At 46.8% G+C, this 25,987-nt stretch overlaps 1 protein-coding gene across 5 annotated transcripts in view; it reads left to right on the top strand.

Annotated features, from left to right (window-relative positions):
* LOC121548783 (nesprin-1) overlaps window positions 1-25,987 on the top strand; it is a 121,462-nt gene that overhangs the window by 40,430 nt on the left and 55,045 nt on the right. For 4 of the 5 annotated variants that reach the window (XM_041860348.2, XM_041860347.2, XM_041860351.2 and 1 more), the window contains 26 exons: window positions 1,780-1,932; window positions 2,311-2,478; window positions 2,859-3,035; window positions 4,163-4,309; window positions 4,640-4,765; window positions 4,997-5,173; window positions 5,384-5,649; window positions 5,780-5,936; window positions 6,101-6,499; window positions 6,744-8,369; window positions 8,884-9,239; window positions 9,324-9,468; window positions 9,625-9,843; window positions 10,712-11,001; window positions 11,189-11,354; window positions 11,536-11,691; window positions 12,011-12,163; window positions 12,386-12,568; window positions 12,965-13,102; window positions 13,229-13,414; window positions 15,337-15,459; window positions 15,681-15,863; window positions 16,567-16,710; window positions 22,227-22,427; window positions 24,058-24,195; window positions 25,113-25,223. In XM_041860348.2, coding sequence (XP_041716282.2) covers window positions 1,780-1,932; window positions 2,311-2,478; window positions 2,859-3,035; window positions 4,163-4,309; window positions 4,640-4,765; window positions 4,997-5,173; window positions 5,384-5,649; window positions 5,780-5,936; window positions 6,101-6,499; window positions 6,744-8,369; window positions 8,884-9,239; window positions 9,324-9,468; window positions 9,625-9,843; window positions 10,712-11,001; window positions 11,189-11,354; window positions 11,536-11,691; window positions 12,011-12,163; window positions 12,386-12,568; window positions 12,965-13,102; window positions 13,229-13,414; window positions 15,337-15,459; window positions 15,681-15,863; window positions 16,567-16,710; window positions 22,227-22,427; window positions 24,058-24,195; window positions 25,113-25,223 — 6,288 coding nt within the window. The remainder of the gene's footprint in view (window positions 1-1,779; window positions 1,933-2,310; window positions 2,479-2,858; window positions 3,036-4,162; window positions 4,310-4,639; window positions 4,766-4,996; window positions 5,174-5,383; window positions 5,650-5,779; window positions 5,937-6,100; window positions 6,500-6,743; window positions 8,370-8,883; window positions 9,240-9,323; window positions 9,469-9,624; window positions 9,844-10,711; window positions 11,002-11,188; window positions 11,355-11,535; window positions 11,692-12,010; window positions 12,164-12,385; window positions 12,569-12,964; window positions 13,103-13,228; window positions 13,415-15,336; window positions 15,460-15,680; window positions 15,864-16,566; window positions 16,711-22,226; window positions 22,428-24,057; window positions 24,196-25,112; window positions 25,224-25,987) is intronic. The other variant, XM_041860349.2, reaches the window with a different exon arrangement.

The following is a 25,987-nucleotide window of genomic DNA, read 5'->3' as shown; positions in this document are numbered from 1 at the left end:
CCGGGGACGACGAACACCGAAGCCTGCCCGAACAAGGAGGAGGAGCAGTCTCGGCGGAATTCGTGACAAGGACATCTACTTTGTGCATGACACAAGTAATTTTTCCAACAATTGTTTACTGACAGATTATTTAACATATAATTCACCCTATCACAATTCCAGTGGGTCAGAAGTTTACATACACTAAGTTGACTGTGCCTTTAAACAGCTTGGAAAATTCCAGACAATGATGTCATGGCTTTAGAAGATTCTGATAGGCTAATTGACATCATTTGAGTCAATTGGAGGTGTACCTGTGGATGTATTTCAAGGCCTACCTTCAAACGCAGTGCCTCTTTGCTTGACATCATGGGAAAATCAAAAGAAATCAGCCAAGACCTCAGAAAAGAAATTGTAGACCTCCACAAGTCTGGTTCATCCTTGGGAGCAATTTCCAAATGCCTGAAGGTACTACGTTAATCTGTACAAACAATAGGACGCAAGTATAAACACCATGGGACTACACAGCCGTCATACCGCTCAGGAAGGAGACACGTTCTGTCTCCTAGAGATGAATGTACTTTGGTGCGAAAAGTGCAAATCAATCCCAGAACAACAGCAAAGGACCTTGTGAAGATGCTGGAGGAAACAGGTACAAAAGTATCTATATCCACAGTAAAACGAGTCCTATATCGACATAACCTGAAAGGCCGCTCAGCAAGGAAGAAGCCACTGCTCCAAAACCGCCATAAAAAAGCTAGACTACGGTTTGCAACTGCACATGGGGACAAAGATCGTACTTTTTGGTGAAATATCCTCTAGTCTGATGAAACAAAAATAGAACTGTTTGGCCATAATGACCATCGTTATGTTTGGAGGAAAAAGGGGGAACTTGCAAGCCGAAGAACACCATCCCAACCGTGAAGCACGGGGTGGCAGCATCATGCTGTGGGGGTGCTTTGCTGCAGGAGGGACTGGTGCACTTCACAAAATAGATGGCATCATGAGGAAGGAAAATGATGAGGATATATTGAAGCAACATCTCAAGACATCAGTCAGGAAGTTAAAGCTTGGTCACAAATGGGTCTTCCAAATGGACAATGACCCCAAGCATACTTCCAAAGTTGTGGCAAAATGGCTTAAGGACAACAAAGTCAAGGTATTGGAGTGGCCATCACAAAGCCCTGACCTCAATCCTATAGAAAATGTGTGGGCAGAACTGAAAAAGCATGTGCGAGCAAGGAGGCCTACAAACCTGACTCAGTTACACCAGCTCTGTCAGGAGGAATGGGCCAAAATTCACCCAACTTATTGTGGGAAGCTTGTGGAAGGCTACCCGAAACGTTTGACCCAAGTTAAACAATTTAAAGGCAATGCTACCAAATACTAATTGAGTGTATGTAAACTTCTAACCCACTGGGAATGTGATGAAAGAAATAAAAGCTGAAATAAATAATTCTCTCTACTATTATTCTGACATTTCACATTCTTAAAATAAAGTGGTGATCCTAACTGACCTAAAACAGGGACTTTTTACTAGCATTAAATGTCAGGAATTGTGAAAAACTGAGTTTAAATGTATTTGCCTAAGGTGTATGTAAACTTCCGTCTTCAACTGTACTTTGTTGGTCCTACAGTCAAAAATAGAGGCAGCAAACCCAAAATAGCATAACGGTCAAATGTTCTTCAAAGACTGTCTCTGTCTCTGTCTCTTCCTCCGTCTCTCCTTCCCTCCGTCTCTCCTTCCCTCCCTCTCTCCCTCTCTCTCGCCCTCCTTCCTTACCTCCCTCCCTCCGCCAGGCCTTGTTGCAGACGGTCCAGTCCCATGACTCGGCGGTGAGGTTGGTGGTGGAGAAGGGAGAGGCTCTGCTGCTTTCAGTCCAGTACCCCTCCATCAGAGACAACATGAACAAACTACAGACGGACTACACTGAGCTATGCAACGCTGCCACTGTGAGGATCTACTAATACGGATGGGTTTTTAAAGATGTCCTCCAGCTATTCTTTTTTACTTTTACTGTTGAAAAGCGATATCCCAAGTATAAATTCAGTAAAGTACACACATTAAAGGGTAAAAAATTATGTTTTTTAGACTACTGCAAACTTCCAGGAGTAGGGCATTCAAGGAGTTGGTCTGATGGTCAAATGTAATGTCATCAGCCTCCCCCTTGCTTGAGGAACAAAAGAGTAGCATTAGAGAACTGTTGTTGCTGGTTTGATTATCACTATTATGGTCACTGCTAGTACTGCTACTGACGTGTGTTTGTGGGCCTGTGTGTGGACGCTTAATGTGTATGTATGCTTGTGTGAATGACAATGTGTGTGTCTCAGGCCCATGTGCAGCGCCTGGAGGGCCAGGTGAAAGAGCAGGAAGTGTACCACGTGGAGCTACAGGAAGTGGAGAGGTGGTTGCTGCAGATGTCCAGCAGGATGGTGACCCCAGACCCCGCGGTGGGCGGAGGCCTGGAGGCAGCCACTCAGCAGCTGGCCAGCCACAAGGTGACCAATCAGACAGCTGTGTTATTAATTACACTAATCCAATGGCTTTTTCAGAGTGTTTTTATTTTATTTGCTATTGCAAAGCCATCCTGAGCCACCTAATTTAGGCATGCCAGGTTCTAAACTATAGCAATCAAGTAAAAACAGTGTTCATCCTTTTATCTCATGAGCAAGACATAAATATCTCAGTATGATAGCCACATTTCTTTCTCTCTTTGTTCGATTTGACCTCTCCTCAAGTTCATCCATCCAATCTGATCCTTTGATCCTCAGCATGCACTCTGTCTATTTGATGTCCACCATGTTCTTCAACCAAACCCCAGACCCCTCACTAACCCAGAGAGTGCTTGGCTCCTCTCCTCCTCTCCCCCCTGGTCCAGGCCATCATGGAGGAGATAGCAGGCTTTGAGGACCGCCTGGCTGGGCTGAAGGAGAGGGGAGATGACCTGGTGGAGGGCTGCAGTGAGCGTGTGCAGAGCAGGCTGAGACAGCAGGTCCAGGCTCAGCAGCAAGGCACCCGAGACAGCTACTCTGCCATCTGCAGCACGGCACAGAGAGTGAGTACTAAGGGAGGGGGTGGGGGGGGTGGACATTAAAGAAGTCCTTCGATTCAAATTATAATGAGACAGATATATATATAATTTTGTGTACAGACTATAACACACACCAACACAGTCTCTCTGTCAACACTGCAGTAGCCCAGCCACTCACTTAATCCCAACCCATACAAACACCTAAACCTTCCTCCCAAGACAGCCCTTGACTGCCAACCCAAGGTTCCTTGTCAAATAAGGCCTGCCAAAGCAGAGCACAACCACCATTGCCAACACAGACCAATAGTACCAGCCAAGCCTCTATCTCAATCTTACCTTATTACTCCCTCCTTGCTCTCCCCGTCAACTTGATTTTATCATTCTTGGCCAAAATAGCTAAATCTGGCAACCCTCATAATCGACTCTGTCATCTTGGCAAGCCCTATACCGCTAGTCTACACTGTCAACAGCTCACCTCCCAATACAGCCCTATTCAGCCAATCTGGCAACCCGTGTGATCCAGCCACACTTTATCAACACCCCTCTGCCAATTCTACAACTGCCGATCCAGCCTTGCCATGCCATGCCATGCCTGCCAACTTAGTCCCAGACTCCCAGCCCAGCCCAATATCCCTCTAACCCAGCCACCTTGCAAACCCTCGCACCCCTGCTGCCAACCCTGCTAGGCTCTGTGCCAACACATGTCTATCACGGATCACACCCCTCAGGGCTCTCATATTAACTATGTCAATCATGGCCTGCTGTTATTCTCTCCCCTGTAGGGCAGGGACGCCTCTGCATTCAACACCTGTCAAACACAACACTATTTAGCTATTTACCAGCCAGACGTTTATTGTTTATGAAAGGGACTTGGGAATAGAAGGGTTTTTGATTTATGGAAATTAGGTAATGTCTTTCATAGGGTGTTTTCTCCATCCATTACAATAGTTTTCCTGGCCCAGGCCAGGGCATTGCAATGTAGAAGAGGCTACTACTCGCTGTGAATCTGTTTAATTTAAATTGATTTTCATCCAACTCTATTTGATCTCTTCTACCACTTTATCTTTTCATCCATCTATCTCTCTTTCTCTCGTTGCATCTCTCTCTCTCTCTCTCTCTCTCTCTCTCTCTCTCTCTCTCTCTCCCCCCAGGTGTACCAGAGTTTGGACCGTGAGTTGCAGAGGCATGTCAGTCTGCAGGATGCTCTGCAGCAGTGTCAGACCTGGCTGGTGTCAGTCTCAAAGGAACCAGAGCCCCCTGCACATCTCCCTCTTAGCCTGGAGGAGGCACTACAGCAGGTCACTCACCAACACCACCTATTACCTATTGGAGCTATCTGGCTGGCATACCTTCATAATGGCTTAGTCAAAACAGTAGCTAGTTACAATGCCTACTCTGATATACTGTACACATTGAACTGGGATTACAGTGTGAACTGGGGTTTTGATCATGTATAATATATTATTATAATTATTATATATAAGACATTAACATGACATAATGTATATAATTTCATACTTCGTATGCAATTGCAAATGGGAAAGTGATATTCAATTGAATAGACCCGTTCACTCCTGAAGTGTAATGGTTTATGTGTTGATTGGTCTCTCACCTACTGTACTGTCCAGGTGAAGCATGAGCGGACTCTCCAGGAGCAGGCCAGTACCTACCTACAGCTGGTGTGTTCTACCTGTGACCTTTCAGAGCAGAGGGTGAGGGAGACCGCCCAAGACATCCAGCAGGTCAAACTACAGGTGAGTACATCTCAGTACGGTTCACAAGCCACAACCACAGACTGTATTGGGAATGTATTGACTGGGCATTGGTTTCTATGTGTCAATATGGCATTACAATGTCAATCGATAAACATCAGCTGACAAACTGTACGACTGCGTACCAGTGAATACTGTATTTCAAGCATTATGCAACGTTCCAATCCTTAACGTACCTCAGATATAAAGCTTCCATCTCCCCTGTGTATGTAGATTGAGGAGAGGATGCTGGTGTGCGAGGAGGTGGCAGAGAGCTGGAGGGACGTTCAGGAGCAGCGGGCTGATCTGGAGGCTCAACTCAGAGAGACAGAGCAGCAGCTGCAGAACCTCTCCAGGAGACCGGCTGAACTGGAGCCCAAGATCACCCAGAACCAACTGGATCAGGCACAGGTCAGTACTGGGTGTAGTCATCTGTTAGCTTATCTATACTGAATGGCTGGATGGATGAATGGATGAGTGGATGGATGGATAGATCAACACTTGCATGGTTGTTTCAGTGCTATCATGGCTACTGGCTCTAAAACAGTCTACCAGTCAAACACAATGACCTGAGCAGAGAGCATTGACAGTACAATACTAATACCATCTTCATTCTACCAGGAGTTCCTACAGCAGCTCAGAGTGAGGCAGGCCGACGTGACCCAGCTGAGTGAGGCTGTGGCTGGGCTGACTGAGGGCCAGGCCTCCCCTGCCCTGGAGGAGATGGGAGGTCTGAGGAGGGCTTGGGAGGAGTTGGAGCAGAGGGCTGAGGAGCTGGAGGGGCAGAGGGGGGAGGACATGCAGAGGAGCGTGGAGTACCATGAGTGTGTGGCTGCCGTGGAGGAGCTCTTCCACCAGGTGTCCAGAGAGTGGGACTATCTGGCCAGGTATGATGAAGCTGGACACACAAACGCACGCACACCAGACGCACACACACAAACACACATACTGTTCAAAGTGTGGACTCATACAGTAATCCCTCCTCTCCCTATCCCCCTCCCTGTGTGTGTGTCTCAGGGCGGACACAGAGAGCACGAGTGAGCACCTGGAGGCTCTGAGAAAGCTGTGTTGTGACCTGGAGGACCAGAGAGGAACTCTAGAGGAGTTGAGGGACCAGAGACAGGCCGTCCTGCCGCGCCTCTGCCTGCTGGACAAGGAGCTGGTCAAACAACAGGTGCTATAAAAACTCAGTTCAGTTTGGTTAAACCTAGGTCCATTTCCACTTTATTATCCTGCATGTGTTTTAATGTATGTGATCAATGTTTAAGCACTGCCAACAATATCTCTGAATAACTGTCCACAAGTTTCTACTAAAGACTTGTTGTTTTCTATGTCCAGGTGGGCCACTTGGAGAAGCGCTGGTCCCAGCTAGACCGCCTGATCCAGGGGAAGATCCAGGACTCTTCCCAGACTCTGGAGGACCTTGGTCTGGTGGAAGCCCAGCTGAGGGAGGCCCGGGAGTGGATGGAGGAGCAGCGTCCTGCCCTAACATCAGCCCTGAAGACCAGCCCTCCTCCAGACCTGGCCCAGAGCTTCCTGTTCGACCACCTGAGTGTGTGTGTGGAGCTGGAGGCTCGGGGGCAGCTGCTGGGCCAGGCAGTGAGTGAGGCCCAGCGCGTGGCCTCTAGGCTGGGGCTGAGCGAGAGGAGACGCCTGCAGGAGCTGGTACTCCAGGCTGAGGGAGAGGTGGAGGCACTGGGGGCAAGGGTGAGCCAGCGGAGGAAGTACCTCAGCAAGGTTGGTAGTCATTTAGATTTTCATGTCTGTAATAATCTTGTTTTAGTTTACATCCATTTTATTGTTATTTAATTGCTTTTCCATTTTTATTTTATTTATACATTTTTCTGCAGTAGTGCTCTCTCATTAAAATTGTGGACTGATGGAATGGTGGTTGAAGTCCCAATTATTTTAAGGCACTCAAATAAAAATATGACAAAAAAGAAAAGTACTTTATGAATAAAATGTGTGATTATTATTCTAGGCCTTCACAGAGCGGACCCAGTTCCTCCAGGCTGTGGGGAGGGCTCTGTCCTGGGTCCAGCAGCAGGAGAGAAAGGCTTTAATGGATGACCACGTGGCTCTCCTCCCTGATGACCTGACCAAGCAGGTGGTGACGTGTCGAGGGGTCCAGAGCGGCCTGCGGGCCTACCAGGGGGAGTTGGCCTCTCTGTGGGCCCAGGGTCGTGACCTGGAGAGGGACGCCACGGACCAGGAGCGGGGGGAGACCGTTACCAGGCTGGAGGAGCTCCAGAGGGTCTTTGAGATGGCCTTCCAGAGAACCACCAATCGCCTGCAGGACCTGGACAGAGCCCTGACCTCCAGGAAGTACTTCAAGGTCGACCTGGATAGGACGTGTCACTGGCTGAGACGGGCAGATGGCATTACGTTCCCCGAGATTGACTTCACCTGCAACGCTGATGACGATTCGGAATTGCAGGGTCGACTGGCGAAGTTCCAGAACGTTCTAGAGCAGGCGTCGGAGTACGAGAACCTCCTACTCATCGTCCAGAGGGTGGGGCAGGAGATTCTCCCCTCGTTAAACGAGGTAGACCACTGCTACCTGGACGAAAAGCTGAACGCCCTCCCTCAACAATACAACAGCATCCTAGCGTTAGCCAAAGAGAAGAGGGACAGGATCCAGCAGGCTATCCTAGAGAGAAAGGACTACGGCTGCTTCTTCAATGTCACTTGTAGCGCATTGGAGGAGCTTCAGGAGCAGTTAGACGGTTTAGTGAAACGGACAGTCAGTATTCAAGAACAGGAAGTTGTTCATCTCCGTGACGACCATAGAGATCTGTCTGAAAGCCTGGCTCAGCTCAGCCCTGCGGTGAGAGAGCTGAGGAGGAAGACTGAGGGGTTTCTCAGCAGGGGTCAACAATGCCATGCTGAGGAGACAGAACAGCTGGTTAACCTCCATGACAATCTGAAAAGGACCATTGACCAGAGAGTGAAACATCTAGACAACTCATTGAAAACATTGGCAGAGTATAACGCAACATCAGCAAAACTAGACTCTGAGTTGAAGTCAGTGAAAGAGCAGTTCACAAGAATGAAGTCAGACTCAGAGACCAAATTAGGTGGCACAGAGAAACTGACGAGTCTTTACACACTGCTAGAAGATCTGGAAAGGGTGGGCTCTCACCTGGAGAGACTCAATCAACAGACAGAAGACCTGGGATTGAACTGTGATCCTGCCGCCATCCAGGCCTCCAGAGAGGTAGTGACCTCGCATCAAAAAGAGCTGCAGTCCATAAGGTCGGAAGTAAAAGGTTGTGTTACAGAATGTGAAAACTGTCTCAAGAAGGACAAAGAATTTGAGAAAGAGATTGGGCGGACATCGGATTGGCTGAAGAGTCTGAGGAAGAAGCTTGGGGAACTATTGACCCTTCCAGAGGTGAAAGTTGAGAGGGTAGAGGAGGAGGTCAGGAGACTGAAGGTGGTAGAGGACGAGGTGCAGTCCAGACTGAGGGTAGCAGATGCCATGGGCAGCAGGGAGAAGCAGAGATACAGCAGTAGAAACGAGACCTGCCTTGCCCATGTGGAGGCTAAGCTAGAGGAGCTGGCTAAGCTGGGGGCTGATGTCCAACAAGCACTTAGCACCAAGCAGGTAAATGTACTATACTATTGTGTAATGTATGTGTACACACTGGATCTAAAGATAATGTATAAAATGAGCATAAGATATCAAGTCTAGTTTTTTTATGATGTTGAAAACCAAAACTGTTGGCTGAAGTAGCTGAAAAGTTAGCCTTTCTTTTACATAATCATTGATGGTCTGACTCATCTGTAATAACCTCTCCCCCATGTTATCAGGCTTTGTCTGAAAGGACATTCATAACAGACCAGTTAAATTAATAATTGTCATGATCTCACGATAAGTACTTCAATTATTTATCTGAGTAGTCTCATGATGATTTAATCTGTCCTCCTAGTGAATTACTTATCCTGGATACATTCATCCCCTGATAACTGATAAAATCTCTCATTAGCAGTGAATGAGTGGTTGCCACTCATTCTCCTCTTGACCTTTGGCATACAGTAAGCACTTACTTTTTAACTGGGATGAGATTACTTTCCAATGAAAAGTCCCAACACATTCTATCCTTTTGTGTGTACTTTAGCTGAGCCTGGATCAGACCCTGTCCCTGGTCCAGAGGCACCACTCCACCCAGCAGTCAGCCTGCCAGTGGCTTGACGAAGCTGGGGCTTTTCTCCAGAGAACCACCCTGGGAATAGAGCTGGAGAACCAGACAGAGAGCCTCAGGGAGTTGGAGGAGATCTCAGCCCAGGAACCGGCATTCATGGCTAAGCTAGAGGAGCTGGAGACCCTGGGTGCTCAGCTGGATGGTCTGGTGGAGCTGGAAGTGAAGAAGGAGATGAAAGAAAGTGAAAGAAAGAAAGAAGGTGTGGAGGTGATGCGACAGAAGGGGTCAGAGGTCAAAGAGCAGCTGAGGGGTCACCGGGAGGATCTGCAGAGGTAAGGGTCCCACATGGTGTGAGTGTGCGGTGCGTGTGTGTGTTACAGAATCTAACTGCTCTAAAATGAATGTGTCGTCTGTAGCTGTGCTGCTCAGTGGAGCTCCTTCCAGATGGAGAGAGAGGAGCTGATTAGACAGATGAATGAAACAGGAAGTATGATGACTGCGTTCCCCTCGGCTAAGGCAGCCAATAGCCAGGAGGCTGAGGACAAACTCCAGAGCTACAAGGCAAGCTAAGACTGGTTATGACTGTTTTCTTTCACTGAATTTCTGTAATTTCTGTTGTGAGTTTGTGGAAGTTCTGACCTCTGATTTCTTCTCCTCTCTCTCTATCCTTACAACTTAAACTTCCCTCTCTCTGTCTCTCTCGTCTCATTTCTCTAGTCTCTGGTGATTTTGATTGATGGGTGTGAACCCACCCTGACTGCCCTGAAAGAGAAGGCCACAGATTTGGCGCTGGTTGGGTCTGAGTCCAGCAAAGCTGCTATTGGTCACTTTGTGTCATCTCTATGGCAACGTTGGACCCGGCTGCGCAGCGTGGCGCAAGCCCAGGAGAGAGCGCTGGAGGACACAGCTCGGGACTGGAGGAGCTTCAGGGAGAAGGTAGGAGATGTTTCTATATCAACATACAGTATGTATATTATAGCATTGGAAAAGGTAGTTATTGTAGGTGCACACATGTAGGATTCCTGCGGGCACATTGGCAATTTTAACACTTTAGGCTACATGTGGTTTTCAGCAGCTAACAGCCTCAGTCTATGTATTTTCAAATACATTCAATGAAACAATGCACCCCTTGTTGATACTTTTGAGGAGTGGGTTGAGGCTCAAGCTTGTTGCCTCTGAGATCAGGAGTTACTCTAAGAATTCATACTGCTGTGGATTTAGGTCACTTCTGTTGGATGTTAGCTCAGACACAGCCACTACTCAGTGGGTGTACACTGATGTAATTCTAGGCATCAGGCCAGTGATGAGCTCCCGCCAAAGCAGCACAGAAGGGGGAAGCAGGAAAAAAATGTCCCGCCTTCCATCCACTTCCAACTCACAAGGGCTCCCACAAAGCACTACTCCTTAACAGGAAATGAGGTTATCAGATAGGAAATGCTCACATCCTTTGATGTGACGTGTTCTTGTTATCCGGGGCCTTTCTGTGGGGCCATTGTTCAACTGGACATGACATCACCGTTATAAATGACTGGGTCAGTTTCCTGTGGCTGGTTCTATGCACCATGACAGGAAGAACAAGGACGACACAAAAGGACTTCAAGAAGAATTAACTAGAAGAGAGAAATAACCACGGAGCTACAGAGTTTTGGTCTAACCTAATCAGTACACTGTACAACCTAATTAACAACTGCTTAACAAGTACCTTAGCTAAAATGTCACAAAATATAAATTTGTACTAAAATGTTCCTGAATTTCTATTGAAATGTTTATGTTTGGCATGAAATATTTCTGCCTCTGTCCTCAGATGGAGAAGGTACGGTTTGTGTCAGTAGACCTCCATGCTCGTGTCCCAGACAGCACAGTGGAGAAGGCAGCCACCAGGGCGGCGCTACAGAGCCTGTTGGAATACCATGACTCCTTCAGCCTGGAGGTGGAGAGAGAGCAGTCAGCCCTGAACCTGCTGGGGCAACACACACTCAGCCTGATAGGAGAGGACCAGGAGGAAGAGGGGATGGAGATGGAGAAAACTGACAAGACCAGAGAAGATACACCCTGTCTGAAGGAGATCAGGAGTATGCTGGAGAGATATGAGAGGTAAACAGGGAAGTAAGGAGGGGGGGGTTGTGTGTAATTCTGCAGTAGTGCTATGGCTACATTTATTCCACTATTGGTTCTACTAAATTATCGCTACTGTGTTGACGGTGAAGCAGGTTTGAGATGAAAATCGAATTTCTATGTAATAAGACAATGAGGTATCATCTTATGTCATGTGTGTCCCCAGCCTGGTGCTGCAAGTGCGTGGTAGCAGGGCCCAGGTGCAGCAGGAGCTGAGGGAGAGGGAGGAGGTGGAGAGGGAGCTGGGACTGGTGAAGGGATGGATCCAGGACACCAGGGGACTGCTACTGAGCCCCTCATCTGACCTGGACTCACTGCTGCACGAGCTAGAGGTACTAGTGTGTGGACTCACAAGCACACACACACACACAAACACACACACACACACACACAAACACACACACACACACACACACACACACACAGTGCTTGACCTGTTAAAAGGCACACTTTTCTCCATATCCAAAAAGTCTGCAGCCAGTAGTAATCCCTTATTGTCAATGTATCACACAGACAGCCCATGGTGAGGTCATCAGTAGGCGCCAGAGTGTGGAGAGGATGGTGGAGCTGCAACAGAGCAAGTACCAGGACCTTCAGGCAGCCCTGCCCTCTGAACTGAGCATGCAGCTGGCTGAGGTGACACTCGCCCTGGGCTCCGCTGAGGACCAGGTACCCTCCCTCTCTGGAACTAATGTTGGCTTCCATACTCTGTCTATGGGTGATCTTAGTTAGTTAGTTATACTACTGATTATATAAATCTGTTGTAATTCAAATGTATAGTCTTAGATTAAACCTAGCTATTCTGTGGGTCTCACAGTTTTGGTGGGTCTTCTTGCATTTGGTCTCTAGAGGGCACTCTGACACAAGCTTTTAGGAAATGTGTTGTAGCATAATAATGAGACAAATAAGAGTTCAATAGGAGATGATGGCACCCTTATAAATGTCCATGGATATTTTATAATTCTAATATCTGCCATGACTGTTCCAGGTCCAGTCGAGGGAGAGAGAGGTTCAGCAGACCAGAGATGTGAAGGAGGACTTTAGTTCCAGACTGCAGGACATTGAGGGGAAGCTGAAGACCATCTCTCTGAAGATCAGTGAGAAGGCTACAGACCTGGAGCAGGCCAAGGAGGAAACCAAGGTAATTCGCCCTCATTAAACTGGCAATTCATTTTCAGACATTGAGGTTAATGATTGGTCTATAGGGGTATTAGTGAAGACTTGGAATGACAAGAGCTGCCCCCCTGCTTTCAAGAGTGACCCACTTCTGTGAAAAATATTCCAGATGGGATTCTTATACCTCCTCCCTCTCCCCATCTCCTTCCCCCTCTCCCCCTCTTCCTCTCCCTCTCTCCACCTCTAGTGTCTGTGTGAAGAGTGTGAGGGTTGTGGTCGCTCCCTGGCTGAGCTGGGTGTAGCCGTACAGGAGTTTGGGGACCAAAACCCTCTACTGTGTAAGCAGCTGGGAGACGCCGTGTCCAGACTGGCTGAGGTCCAGTGCCTCACCACACAACAGGCCCAGGACAGGGTCAACCAACTACACAAGGTCAGATGTCGATCCGTATCCATCCATCTTTCTGTCATCAATCTTAACTCTTCCATAAGGCAATAAGCTGTGCTAGCATGACTTCCTAACATGACTTCATAACATATGGAGCGGCAGGTAGCCTAGCGGTTAAGAGAGTTGGGCCAGTAACCAAAAGGTTGCTGGTTGGAATCCCTGAGCCTACTAGGTGATGAATCTGCCGATGTGCCCTTGAGCAAGGCCCTTAACCCCGATTGCTCCTGTAAGTCGCTCTGGATAAATGCTAAATGACTAAAATGTAAAAATGTATATGGCGATGACAACAATATTCAGAGGAGCTGGCTGAAGTATGTCTCTCACTCTCCTCCTTCTCTCCTCACCTCTCCTTTCTCATCTCCCACCCTGTGTGCTAAGCAGGCAGAGCAGCAGCTGGAGGAGTATAAGGGGATGAGGCGGTTCCTCCTGGGCTGGGCCGAGAAAGCAGAGGCCCTGGTCACTGGTAACATCATCTGGAGCTCCGCCTCTCAGCTTCAGGAGCAAATCAGAGCCCATCAGGTGCGTGTCTCATTATTGAGTGACTTAAAGCGCAGCCAGTCAGGTTCTTTAGAGCTGTCCATAGCCTGAGTGATGTCTGTTTAGCGCTTATTCTATCTCTACCGCTCTGTGTTCCCATGGTGACAGGCGGTGTTGCGAGAGTGTCGTGGTCTTCATGGTGACCTGGAGGCCATGGGGGAAAGGGAGGGGCAGCTGGGGGAGGTGCTACAAACGGAGGGGTGGAGCCAGCAGGTGAAACAATTGAGCAGATGGACCGAGGAGCTGCAGCAGAGCGCAAAGACACGCCTCCAGAGCCTGCAGGATGCCGCAAAGGTAACTAACACACCTGCCATTAGTTCAGATAGTTCGATTCTCAGAATATTTATTATAACAAAGGGGCAGGCAAAGGGCAGGTCGAGGGCGGGCAGAGGTTCGTAATCCAAGGCAGAGTCAATCAGGGACAGAACAGCAGGCAGGCTCAGGGTCAGGACAGGCAGAAAGGTCAGAACCGGGAAGAGTAGAAAACAAGAACTTTAGAACAGGAGAAACGGGAAACACACTGGTAAGACCTGACAAAACAAAACGAACTGGCAACAGACAAACAGAAAACACAGGAAAAATAGGAGACACCTGGTGGGGGGTGGAGACAAGCACAAGACAGGTGAAACAGATCAGGGTGTGACAAACCCACCTTTTGTCGAAAAAGTCATTAAAAGTATTTGGAGCTTACTTTTTTGAACACGACCAGTGATCAGAGTTTACCCACCAATTTTTTTTTTTACCACTACATCACTGATTATCCTGTAATAATTCACCATTGTGCCAGTCCTTACCCGTGATTCTAATGCTGCGTCCCATCACAGTCAAGGAAAGTAAAAAGAGAACTTATACTGAACAAAAATATAAACGCAACATGCAACAATTTCAACGATTTTACTTAGTTACAGGTCATGTAAGGAAATCAGTCAATTGAAATAAATTCATTAGGCCCTAATCTATGGATTTCACATGACTGGGCAGGGGCGCAGCCATGGGTGGGCCTGTGAGGGCATAGGCCCACCCATTTGGGAGCCAGACCCAGCCATTTAGAATGAGCTTTCCCCACAAAAGGCTTTATTACAGACAGAAATACTCCTCAGTTTCATCAGCTGTCAGTATGAAAAATGTATGCACTCACTAACTGTAAGTCGCTCTGGATAAGAGCGTCTGCTAAATGACTCAAATGTAAAATGTAAAATGTCCGGTTGGCTGGTCTCAGACGATCCCGCAGGTGAAGAAGCCGGATGTGGAAGTCCTGGGCTAGCGTGGTTACATGTGGTCTACGGTTGGACGTACTGTCAAATTCTCTAAAATGACGTTGGAGGCGGCTTATGGTAGAGAAATGAACATTCAATTCTGGCGGACATTCCTGCATTCAGCATGCCAATTGCACGCTCTCTCAAAATATGAGACATCTGTGGCATTGTGTTGTGTGACAAAACTGCACATTTTAGAGTGGCCTTTTATTGTCCGCAGCACAAGGTGCACCTGTGTAATGATCACGCTGTTTAATCAGCTTCTTGATATGTCACACCTTTCAGGTGGATGGATTATCTTGGCAAAAGAGAAATGCTCACTAACAGGGATGTAAACTAATTCCCGGGATCTTTTATTTCACCTCATGAAACATGGGACCAACACTTTACGTGTAGCGTTTATATTTTTGTTCAGTATAGTATGTGGGTACTTACTGTAATGGCAACATCACACAAACACGGAACTCTCAAATCTGGAACTCTCAGTGGTGTACCTTGATTCAGACCTGCGTACATTCCTGGGTCCAACAAACCAGGAAGCCCCAGTTAGACCAGTAGCAAACAGGAATCCAGGAAATACCAGAAACAATGCAGGAATGAAAGTTAAGAATGCAGCTGTTACTAGAGCGTATATTGACACCACACTTCCATCTTGTGGTCATTACCAGTCCCTACACTAGTCTTTCCACCAGCTGTAAACCTAGAAGGTTGGCACGCGAGGTTAACTGCACCAGCACTACAGACTCCATAGGCCTGGGTTGCTGTCATCTCTTAATCTGTCCTGACTGCCCTGCAGGAGCTCCCTAGATTGCAGTCTGTTTCTAACAATCACTAATAGCATTGTGAGATCTAGTTAGAATCCCTGTATTTGTGTTTTTTTGGAGGGGGAAAGGAAGGATTCAGTAAATAGTATGGAACTATGGAACTGTCTTACCTGTGTACCTGTGTGTCTCCCATCAGGACATGGTTCGTCTGGAGGCTGAGGTGAAGACCCTGCATGACTCTCTGGACCAGGCCCAGGTCACACTCACCTCTCCTGACCTGGCACGACTCAGCCTCAGGGAGCAGTTCACACACAGACAGGTAAACACTTATGGAGATAGATCACTGCCATAATCTGTCACAATGGTGTGCTTCCACCCACCAACCTGACTTGACCACCCACTCAGACAGGTATTCAAATACACAACACAGGTAACCACCGACATACTAGTCACAGATATTGAGGAACACTGGAACAGCATTGGACTACAAAAGATATCCATTATTCCCTTGAAACATTTCTGTTCGTCCTGTCCGCCCAGCGTCTGTTGGTGGAGATGGAGGCCTTCAAGCAGCAGGTGCAGGCGGTGCAGCTGTGTCAGAGCGCCCTTCGGCTGCCTGAGGAGGTAGTGGCCAGCCTGTCTATCTGCAGAACAGCCCAGAGCCTGCAGCAGGAGGCCAGCCAGCTGCAGCACACCACCATCCAGCAGTGCAACATCCTACAGGTAGGGGGCGACACCCACAACATCATATCTAATGATACATTATTCTGATACAGAAGCTATAGTAATTGTAAAGCTGAGAAAGCTGCAAGGGACTGTTGGGTAAAGTAAGCAACAGCGGAGTCATTCAGCTGTATGACAAGCCGCAAGTGCTGTTATAGGGCAGGGCACAACAACTGTTTATGTGTGACAGGATGTCTCGCTAAAACAGACAAATGGCAAAGGGAGCAGTTGTGGGATGTACATTCTCTTTTCTGTGTGCTCATCTCAGGATTCTTCTTAAAGATGCAGTATGGGATATTAAGCTCTTACGAATTCGTAACATATCATATGAAATGGATGATGTCATTTTTGGGGACCCGTTTTGGCTTGTGAGCACTTCTTTCAAAAAGTACTGGCTGAAATTATACAAAACCTTTGGAGCATCACTTTAACCTAGTGGTTCAGGGCTGATTTGGTTGTTAAGCTGATTTTGGTAAAGATTAGGTCTGGGGAGGGATGAGCTGACCTTGAATGAGCTGTTAAAAGCAGAGTAACCAACTAAACCATCTTCACATACTCTGTGCCAGGGTGCTTGTTGTAATAAACCCCAAAGAAACAAACAATTATGCCATTACTATGTAGCTATCATTTCACTATACTTTTTTAGTAAATACCTAATTTTAGTTGGAGTTGACCCCAACCTGCTTTGGACTCTCTTTCCCAGGAGGCCGTGGTGCAGTATGAGCAGTATGAGCAGGAAGTGAGGAACCTCCAGAGGCTGATAGAGGAAGCTCACCGCATCATACAGGACCGACCCGTCTCAACCAGTAACATACATGAACTACAGGCCCAGATACACCACCATGAGGTCAGTGCCTACGTAAAGTGTTCAGACTTTGTGTTCAGACTTTTTCAACATTTTGTTACGTTACAGCCTTATTCTAAAATTGATTAAATAAATAAAAATCCTCAGCAATCTACACACAATACCCCATAATGACGAAGTGAAAACAGGTTTTTAGAAAGTTTTACACATTTATTAAAAACAAACACAGAAATACCTTATTTACATAAGTATTCAGTCCCTTAGCTATGAGACTCAAAATTGAGCTCAGGTTCATCCTGTTTCCATTGATCATCCTTGAGATGTTTCTACATCTTGATTGGAATCCACCTGCGGTAAATTCAATTGATTGGACATGATTTGGAAAGGCACACACCTGTCTATATAAGGTCCCACAGTTGACAGTGCATGTCAGAGCAAAAACTATGCCATGAGGTCGAAGGAATTGTCCGTACAGCTCCGAGACAAGATTTTGTCGAGGCACAGATCTTGGGAAGGGTACCAAAAGATTTCTGCAGCATTGAAGGTCCCCAAGAACACAGTGGCCTCCATCTTTCTTAAATGGAAGATGATTGGAACCAAGACTCTTCCTAGAGCTGGCCGCCCGGCCAAACTGAGCAATCGGGGGAGAAGGGCCTTGGTCAGGGAGGTGACCAAGAACCTGATGGTCACTCTGACAGAGCTCTAGAGTTCCTCTGTGGAGATGGGAGAACCTTCCAGAAGGACAACCATCTCTGCAGCACTCCACCAATCAGGCCTTTATGGTAGAGTGGCCAGACGGAAGCCACTCCACAGTAAAAGGCACATGACAGCCCGCTTGGAGTTTGCCAAAAGGCACCTAAAGACTCTCAGACCATTAGAAACAAGAATCTCTAGTCTGATGAAACCAAGATTGAACTATTTGGCCTGAATGCCAAGCGTCACGTCTGGAGGAAACCTGTCACCATCCCTAAGGTGAAGCATGGTGGTGGCAGCATCATGCTGTGGGGATGTTTTTCAGTGGCAGGGACTGGGAGACTAGTCAGGATCGAGGCAAAGATGAACGGAGTGGCCAGCCTGTCCATCTGCAGAACAGCCCAGAGCCTGCAGCAGGAGGCCAGCAGTGCAACATCCTACAGGTAGGGGGCGACACCCGCAGCATCATATCTAATGATACATTATTCTGATACAGAAGCTATAGTCAATGTAAAGCTGAGAAAGCTTCAAGGGACTGTTGGGCAAAGTAAGCAACAGCAGTCATTCAGCTATATGACATGCCGCAAGTGCTGTTATAGGGCACAACAACTGTTTATGTGTGACAGGCTGTCTCGCTAAAAGTCAGGATCGAGGCAAAGATGAACGGAACAACGTACAGAGAGACCCTTTATGAAAACCTACTCCAGAGCGCTCAGGACCTCAGACTGGGGTGTAGGTTCACCTTCCATCAGGACAACGACACTAAGCACACAGCCAAGACAACACAGGAGTGGTATCGGGACAAGTCTCTGAATGTCCTTGAGTGGCCCAGCCAGTTCCCGGACTTGAACCCGATATAACATCTCTGGAGAGACCTGAAAATAGCTGTGCAGCAACGCTCCCCATCCAACCTGACAGAGCTTGAGGGGATCTGCAGAGAAAGAATGGGAGAAACTCCCTAAATACAGGTGTGCCAAGACTCGATGCTGTAATCGCTGCCAAAGGTGCTTCTACAGAGTAAAGGGTCTGAATACTTACAGTACCAGTCAAAAGTTTGGACACACCTACTCATTCCAGGGTTTTTCTTAATTTGTTTTAAAAAATTACATTGTAGAATAATAGTGAAGACATCAAAACTATTAAATAACACATATGGAATCATGTAGTAACCATAAAAGTGTTAAACAAATCAAAATATATTTTATATTTGAGATTCTTCAAATAGCCACCCTTTGCCTTGATGACAGCTTTGCACACTCTTGGCATTCTCTCAACCAGCTTCACCTGGTATGCTTTTCCAACAGTCTTGAAGGAGTTCCCACATATGCTGAGCACTTGTTGGCTGCTTTTCCTTCACTCTGCCGTCCGACTCATCCCAAACCATCTCAATTGGGTTGAGGTCGGGGGATTGTGGATGCCAGGTCATCTGATGCAGCACTCCATCACTCTCCTTCTTGGTCAAATAGCCCTTACACAGCCTGGAGGTGTGTTGGGTTGTTGTCCTATTGAAAAACAAATGATAGTCCTACTAAGCGCAAACCAGATGGGATGGTGTATCGCTGCAGAATGCTGTGGTAGCCATGCTGGTTAAGTGTGCCTTGAATTCTAAATAAATCACAGACAGTGTCACCAGCAAAGCACCCCCACACCATAACACCACCTCCTCCATGCTTTACAGTGGGAACTACACATGCGGAGATCATCCGTTCACCCACACCGCGTCTCACAAAGACACGGCGGTTTGAACCAAAAATCTCTAATTTGGACTCCAGGCCAAAGGACACATTTCCACCGGTCTGATGTCCATCACTCGTGTTTCTTGGCTCAAGCAGGTCTCTTCTTCTTATTGGTGTCCTTTAGTAGTGGTTTCGACCATGATGGCCTGATTCACGCAGTCCCCTCTGAACAGTTGATGTTGAGATGTGTCTGTTACTTGAACTCTGTGAAGCATTTATTTGCAATTTCTGAGGCTGGTAACTCTAATGAACTTATCCTCTGCAGCAGAGGTAACTCTGGGTCTTCCATTCCTGTGGCGGTCCTCATTAGAGCCAGTTTCATCATAGCGCTTGATGGTTTTTGCCACTGCACTTGAAATTCAGTATTGACTGACCTTTATATCTTAAAGTAATGATGGACTGTAATTTCTCTTTGCTTATTTGAGCTGTTCTTGCCATAATATGGACTTGGTCTTTTACCAAATAGGGCTATCTTCTGTATAACCCCCCCTACCTTGTCACAACACAACTGATTGGCTCAAACACATTAAGAAGGAAATAAATTCCACAAATGAACTTTTAACAAGGCACACCTGTTAATTGAAATGCATTCCAGGTGACTACCTCTTGAATCTGGTTGAAAGAATGCAAAGAGTGTGCAAAGCTGTCATCAAGGCAAAGGGTGGCTATTTGAAGAATCTCAAATATAAAATATATTTTGATTCGTTTAACACTTTTTACTACATGATTCCATATGTGTTATTTCATAGTTTTGATGTCTTCACTATTATTCTACAAAGTAAAAACATTTTAAAATAAAGAAAAACCCTTGAATGAGTAGGTGTGTCCAAACGTTTGACTGGTAGTGTACGTAAATGTGATATTTCAGTTTTTCTATTTTTAATAAATTAGCAAACATTTCTAAAAACATGTTTTTGCTTCCTCATTCTGGGGTATTGTGTGTAGATTGATGAGAAGAAGAAAAAATTAGAATAAGGCTGTAACGCAATAAAATGTGGAAAAAGTAAAGGGGTCTGAATACTTTCTGAATGCACTGTAGATATACTGTATATGTACACACGCGCACACACACACACACACACACATACACACACACACACACACACACACACACACAGTGAGTTCCAGGTCAAGCATCATAAGACTCCACTCTGCTCCTGATTGTCATATGCAAAAGGAGGAAAGAAAACACTATCTTGGTTCACTGGGTTTATATCCATTATGACATAACACAAACACACTCTGTCTTCATCTCTGAACTAAATACTCAGGAGTAAAATATTTGTCTTGCTATTAGATGTATTTGACTAAACAGGATATAATTTTTTTAACTGACTCCTCAGTTTCACTTTCATGAGTCTCTCAGATGTCTTGAAGCTCAGCTGGGTCATGGCTGCAATTTAGTCTATTTTATCTCTCTAAAGATTGACATGATGCCTACACTAAATATGTATCTCTACTGAAGGTCAATGATTGTATCATACAGCATATCCTATTTGTTATTCACCCCAATGGACTTTCAATCATAGCCTGGTTCCATATCTGTTTGTGCTGTTTTGCCAACTCCCAATGACCATTAGGAGTTAGCAAGACAGCAAAAAACAGATATTGGACCAGGTCATTTCAATCATACCTATCAGGGGAAATAGTAGGCCTATGCAGCTCAGATTGGATTTATATAAAGGGACCCACTTCAGCTTCAAAGTGTGCTAATACAGAGAGAATAGAGCGGAAGGAAGATTATATTATTAATAATATTATTCAGAGGCTGTGACTCATACAGTATCTCCTGTCTGCATAATCATCTCCCCATTCACTGTAGCTTCAACCTGCAGTCCTGTCAGTCCGTACAGGGATGAATATAATAGAATAGAATTTAATAGAAAACCCCTACTGGGTTTAAACCCTGCTTATAGCGCAGTTACATTATGTGACAGTGGCCATTTTACATGGGCCCTGTTTCTCTCTCTCTCTCTCTCTCTCTCTCTCTCTCCCCATCTCCAAAACAAATACATTCCCTTCTTATCTGATTTCACCTCCACTGACGTGACTGTGCACACAGAGAAGGATACACTCTGCAAATGGATGAGATTCTGATTTGACATACTGTAGCTACACCCGACTGCGGTATCAGACGGCAGATTTCAAGCCTTGTGCTTTACACTGCAGTTTTTAGACTTTGCTGAGTGTGTGTTTGATCCCTCCTGCAGAGCGAGAGAGACACACACATGCAGTGCGTGCGCACGTGCGCACATACACACACACACACACACACACATATACACACACACACCTCTTGCAGAGAGAGATAGACACACATACACACAGATTCTTGTGTGCTGGTATTTAACTGCAGCTGCAGTTTTATTTGTGTGCTGTATTTGTTTGGCTTGGCTGACTGTTGGCTGAGTTCAACAGAGCTGAGCTGATAGCTGCAGTTCTACTGCCTCACTTAGTCTGATTATCAGTGCATCCACCATCTGGGAGAGAAAGCGAGGGAGTGGAGGGAGGGAGAGAGGGACGGAGAGGAGGAGCCCATAGCGCGTCTGTAATCTGACACCCTCTCTGTCATTCTTTCTCCCTCCTCCCTCCTCCTTCTCTTTTCCCAGCTCTCTTTTGTTGTCAGGATTCTTCCTCAGGATTGGAGGAGGGAGAAAGAGGAAGGAGGGAATAAAAGAGAGGGGGGGGGTAGCTGTGATCTCACTTCCTGTCTCTCAACCCTTTGTGTGTATGTGTGAGAGAGTGGAGGAGAGATTTGCACTGCTTCAGTTAGCGCTCTCTCTCCCTCTCTCTACCAAACATCCTGTCTGTTGAGTTTACCGCTGTGACTCACCCGCCTCTGCGCTGCTCTGATTGGCTTAGAGGGCCTAGAGAGTGTGTGTATGTGTGTCACAGGGACAGAGCCAGTGCTATTCTCTCTCTCTTACACACACACAGCAAGACAGAGAGAGAGGGGACAGAGAAGAGAATTAACAGTGCTTTTCTCTGCACCGCATTCAACGCTGAACCAACCTACCACCCTTTCTAGGAGCCTATTTAGTCAGACCTATTGATTTTCTTATTGTGGACTGAACCACGAACTGTTGACCCCGGGGGTGTTTTGACTGGTGGTTGGGGATGTTTTGACAGGAACTAGCCCTGAAGATCCGAGGCTACCAGGAGCAGATAGCGTCCCTGAACTCCAAGTGTAAGATGCTGACGGTGAAGGCTAAGCACGCCACCATGCTGCTGACGGTCAGTGAGGTGGAGGGGCTGTCTGACGGCATGGACGAGCTCAGCGACGAGGAGCTGCCCACCAAACAACCGCCGGCACACCCCTCCGTCGTCATGGTGAGAGACTGGGGATTGAAAATCACCCACTGTGTCTGTACCCCCTTATGTGTTCTCGCTCCCCTCTGTCTCTGCAGGTAGTTTCTGTTTACTCTGGGTCTGTCTGTCTGTTTCTCAGTATATGTAGATATGTCCCCTCTGTCTCTTTCTGTGTGTTGTATTGGTATGTTTAGGTCTAATCTAGGTGCAGTCTTTCTGTTTCAGCATCAGTCTCTCTGCAGGGTATATACTATATATCTGCTACTGCACCTTGCTGTCTCTGCTGACATTGTATCTACCTCAGTATACGCTTTCTATTCCCATCTGTCCCTTTATTCCACTCTCTCTCTTTTTCCCCTCTCTTGTTCTTGCTAGTTGAAGTCCTAAATCAGTTTCCCCCTGCTGCTGTCTGTTGCTGGTGTCTCAACGGGCCAGGAAACAGGATATTGTTTGAATGTGTGTGTGTGTGTGTGACTATGCTTGTATGTACCATTTGAGTATACGCAGGCTTTTCCTTTCCTTGATTTTGTTGTTCTTACACAAAGTTGACCATGCATTGTCACACTATAAGTACACTAACATCACTGTTAAGTTTATGTCGCACATTACCACAATGGTTCCCACACAGTCTAGTATCCAGCAGCGGGACATTGCCTGGTGTTGCATCAAGAGGCCCGGGAAAGGCCTGAAAATGACTTTTAACGAGGTCCAACTCTGTCAGCCAAGTTCCACTATAACCGCCAAAAGCAGCCCAATAGGGCTCGGCTCACATTTCAGGTCTGCTCTCTCTACTGAGGCATGCAGACAGGGGGGAGGGAGGGAGGGAGGGAGGGAGTGAGGGAGGAAGACAACTGTGCTGTTAAACTCTACTGTAGGGCCAGTTGTATCACACTCACTCCCCCAGTCTAACTGTTAACGCTATACTGGCTGCACTGGCCTCTTTCATGTAGAATATAGAGCCAGGGTTTAGCTGGTTAGATGTTTCATAGAGAAACACTGTAATTTGTTGTAAGTTGTTACGGTGCAGAATGTGCTGTTGCTGTACTTTCTGTGTGTGTACTGCTTAAAAGACAGACAGACAATGAGGTATAGGCCTGCAACATTGTATATTTAGCTGTCCCTGGTGTGAGTGTATGCGCAGGAGTTTTATTTCCTAGCATTGGTCATTCCATTCCCCTGATACATCCTGTAAAAAGCCTTGTGGGTCATTCATTGCCATTGCTTTCCAGCTTCACTATGGGTTTCTTTGTCTAGCTGCAGTACAGTACAGTAGCCGACCGCTATATTCCTGTGCTTTTAGTGCTTCTGTAAGGCTTGGGGTTGTGTTCTATCAATACTTGTGATGTGATCTCATTGAGACACTATTTGATTACCTTCTGTCTAATTAATCAGTAGTGTGCTTACTCGGCTAAGCTCCAACCCTTCACTCCATTCATAATGCTTATGTTGTCTCTTTCCTCTCTCTCTCCCTTTCTCTCCCTTTCACTCTCTTTCTTTTTTTTCTTTGTATATTTCTTCCTGTGCTCCCTCTCCACTCTCATCCTCTCTTTCTCTCTGCTTTCTCTGTCTTTTCTCTCTTTCTTTCTGCCCCATCTCTCTATATTTCTCTCTGTCTATCTCTCCATATGGTTGTGTGTGTGTGTGTGGTCAGATGACGGCAGGCCGCTGTCACACACTCCTCTCCCCCGTGACAGAGGAGTCAGGGGAGGAGGGCACCAACAGCGAGGTCTCCTCTCCCGCCTGCCGCTCCCCCTCGCCAGGGGCTAACGCTGACACTCCCCTTAACCAGGTACTGCACCGGTGCACCCCCAACTGCTCCCCACCCATTCACCTGCTACTATTATCCCGGCGACCCCTAATTACCTTCATCCTACCCCTCACTGTGCCTCCTATAAAGTACATCTGCTGTGTACCTATAACGCTAATCTGTCCCAACAGCGTGCTCTGAGACTGCAGGCATGGCCATCTTACCACTATCTCCTGGGTATCCCGATTCACTTGTTTCTGTATAAGCAGGGTTGTTGGTGAATTGTGATTGGTCATTCATTGTCTCTAAGCTTCACAACAGTGGTATAGCTTTAGAACTGGAAATACTAAACATCAGTCAGAGTTTAGTCTTTGATGCTGTACTAGTACTATTTACTAGAAAGTTGTAAATGTAGAAGCTAACAGTCCCCTGTAGCTCAGTTAGTAGAGCATGGCGCTTGCAACGCCAGGGTTGTGGGTTCGTTTCCCACGGGGGGCCAGTATGAAAATGTATGCACTCACTAACTGTAAGTCGCTCTGGATAAGAGCGTCTGCTAAATGACTAAAATGTAAATGTAACACAATTTATACATAGAAGCTGCACTTAAAGACATCCAGAGCAGATTTCCTCAAAATATTTGGGCTTACTATGGTTATATTGGCTACCAGCATCTGGTTGGCATATGGCTAACTACATTAGGAGACATCAACGCAATTACAGGATTTGCGCTCAGGCTAGAATGAAAGGCGGCCAGTGCTTAGAAGAAAAATATCTTTAGAGTTCAATATTTATATCGCACTCAAAACCATGAAAAGGAATAACCCAAGGAGGCCGAGATGCAGAAATGGACAGCTTAATGTATTTAATCCATGCTCGAAAGGGTGAAAAGGCAAGGTGCTATAAAAAAATAAAAATAATAAACCACACACTCACACACTCTGATCTGTTGTCTATTATAGGGCCGGGCCCCTCTGAGTCGGGCCCCTCTACAGGAGCTGTATGACCCCTCTCTAGAGTCCAATGCCAACCTGGATGACCTGCAGCGCTCCTGGGAAACACTCAAGAATGTGGTACGTCAGCTCAACAGCTACCCAATAACATAAACAAACCTTTACTGTATACTTCACTGATCTGTCTCTTCTCTGAGTTATTTTTAGACCTATTCAGCTGTCCAGTTGTTCAAATGAGTGAATGAAATAACGACTGTATATCTCTCTCCCTCTCATTCTTTCCTTCTCTCTCCTCCCCTCTCGCTCTCTTCCTCTCTTTTCTCCCCTCTCTCCCTCTCCTTCTCTCTCTCTCTCTCTCTCTCTCTCTCTCTCTCTCTCTCTCTCTCTCTCTCTCTCTCTCTCTCTCTCTCTCTCTCTCTCTCTCTCTCTCTCTCTCTCTCTCTCTCACCTCCCCTCTCTCTCCTCCTCTCTCTCCCTCTCCTTCTCTCCCTCTCTCCTCCCCTATCTCCCTCCCTCTCTCTCTCTCTCTCTCTCTTCCTCTCTCTCTCTCTCTCTCCCTCTCCTTCTCCTTCTCTCCCTCTCTCCTGCCCTATCTCTCTCTCTGTCTCTCTCTCTGTCTCTCTCGCCCGCTCTCTCTGTCCCGCTCTCTCTGTCCCGCTCTCTCTGTCCCGCTCTCTCTGTCCCTCTCTCTCTGTCCCGCTCTCTCTGTCCCGCTCTCTCTGTCTCTCTCGCTCTCTCTCTATCGCTCTCCTCCGCTCTCCCTCCCTCACCTCCCCTCTCTCCTCCTCTCTCCCTCTCTCCCTCTCCTTCTCTCCCTCTCTCTCCTCCCCTATCTCTCTCCCTCTCTCTCCTCCCCCCTCTCTCTCTCTCTCGCTCTCTTCCTC

The sequence above is a fragment of the Coregonus clupeaformis genome, chromosome 33, assembly GCF_020615455.1.
Source record: "Coregonus clupeaformis isolate EN_2021a chromosome 33, ASM2061545v1, whole genome shotgun sequence".
NCBI lineage: Eukaryota > Metazoa > Chordata > Actinopteri > Salmoniformes > Salmonidae > Coregonus > Coregonus clupeaformis.
The sequence above is the reverse complement of the archived record's forward strand: the minus strand, read 5'-3'. Positions and strand labels throughout refer to the sequence as shown.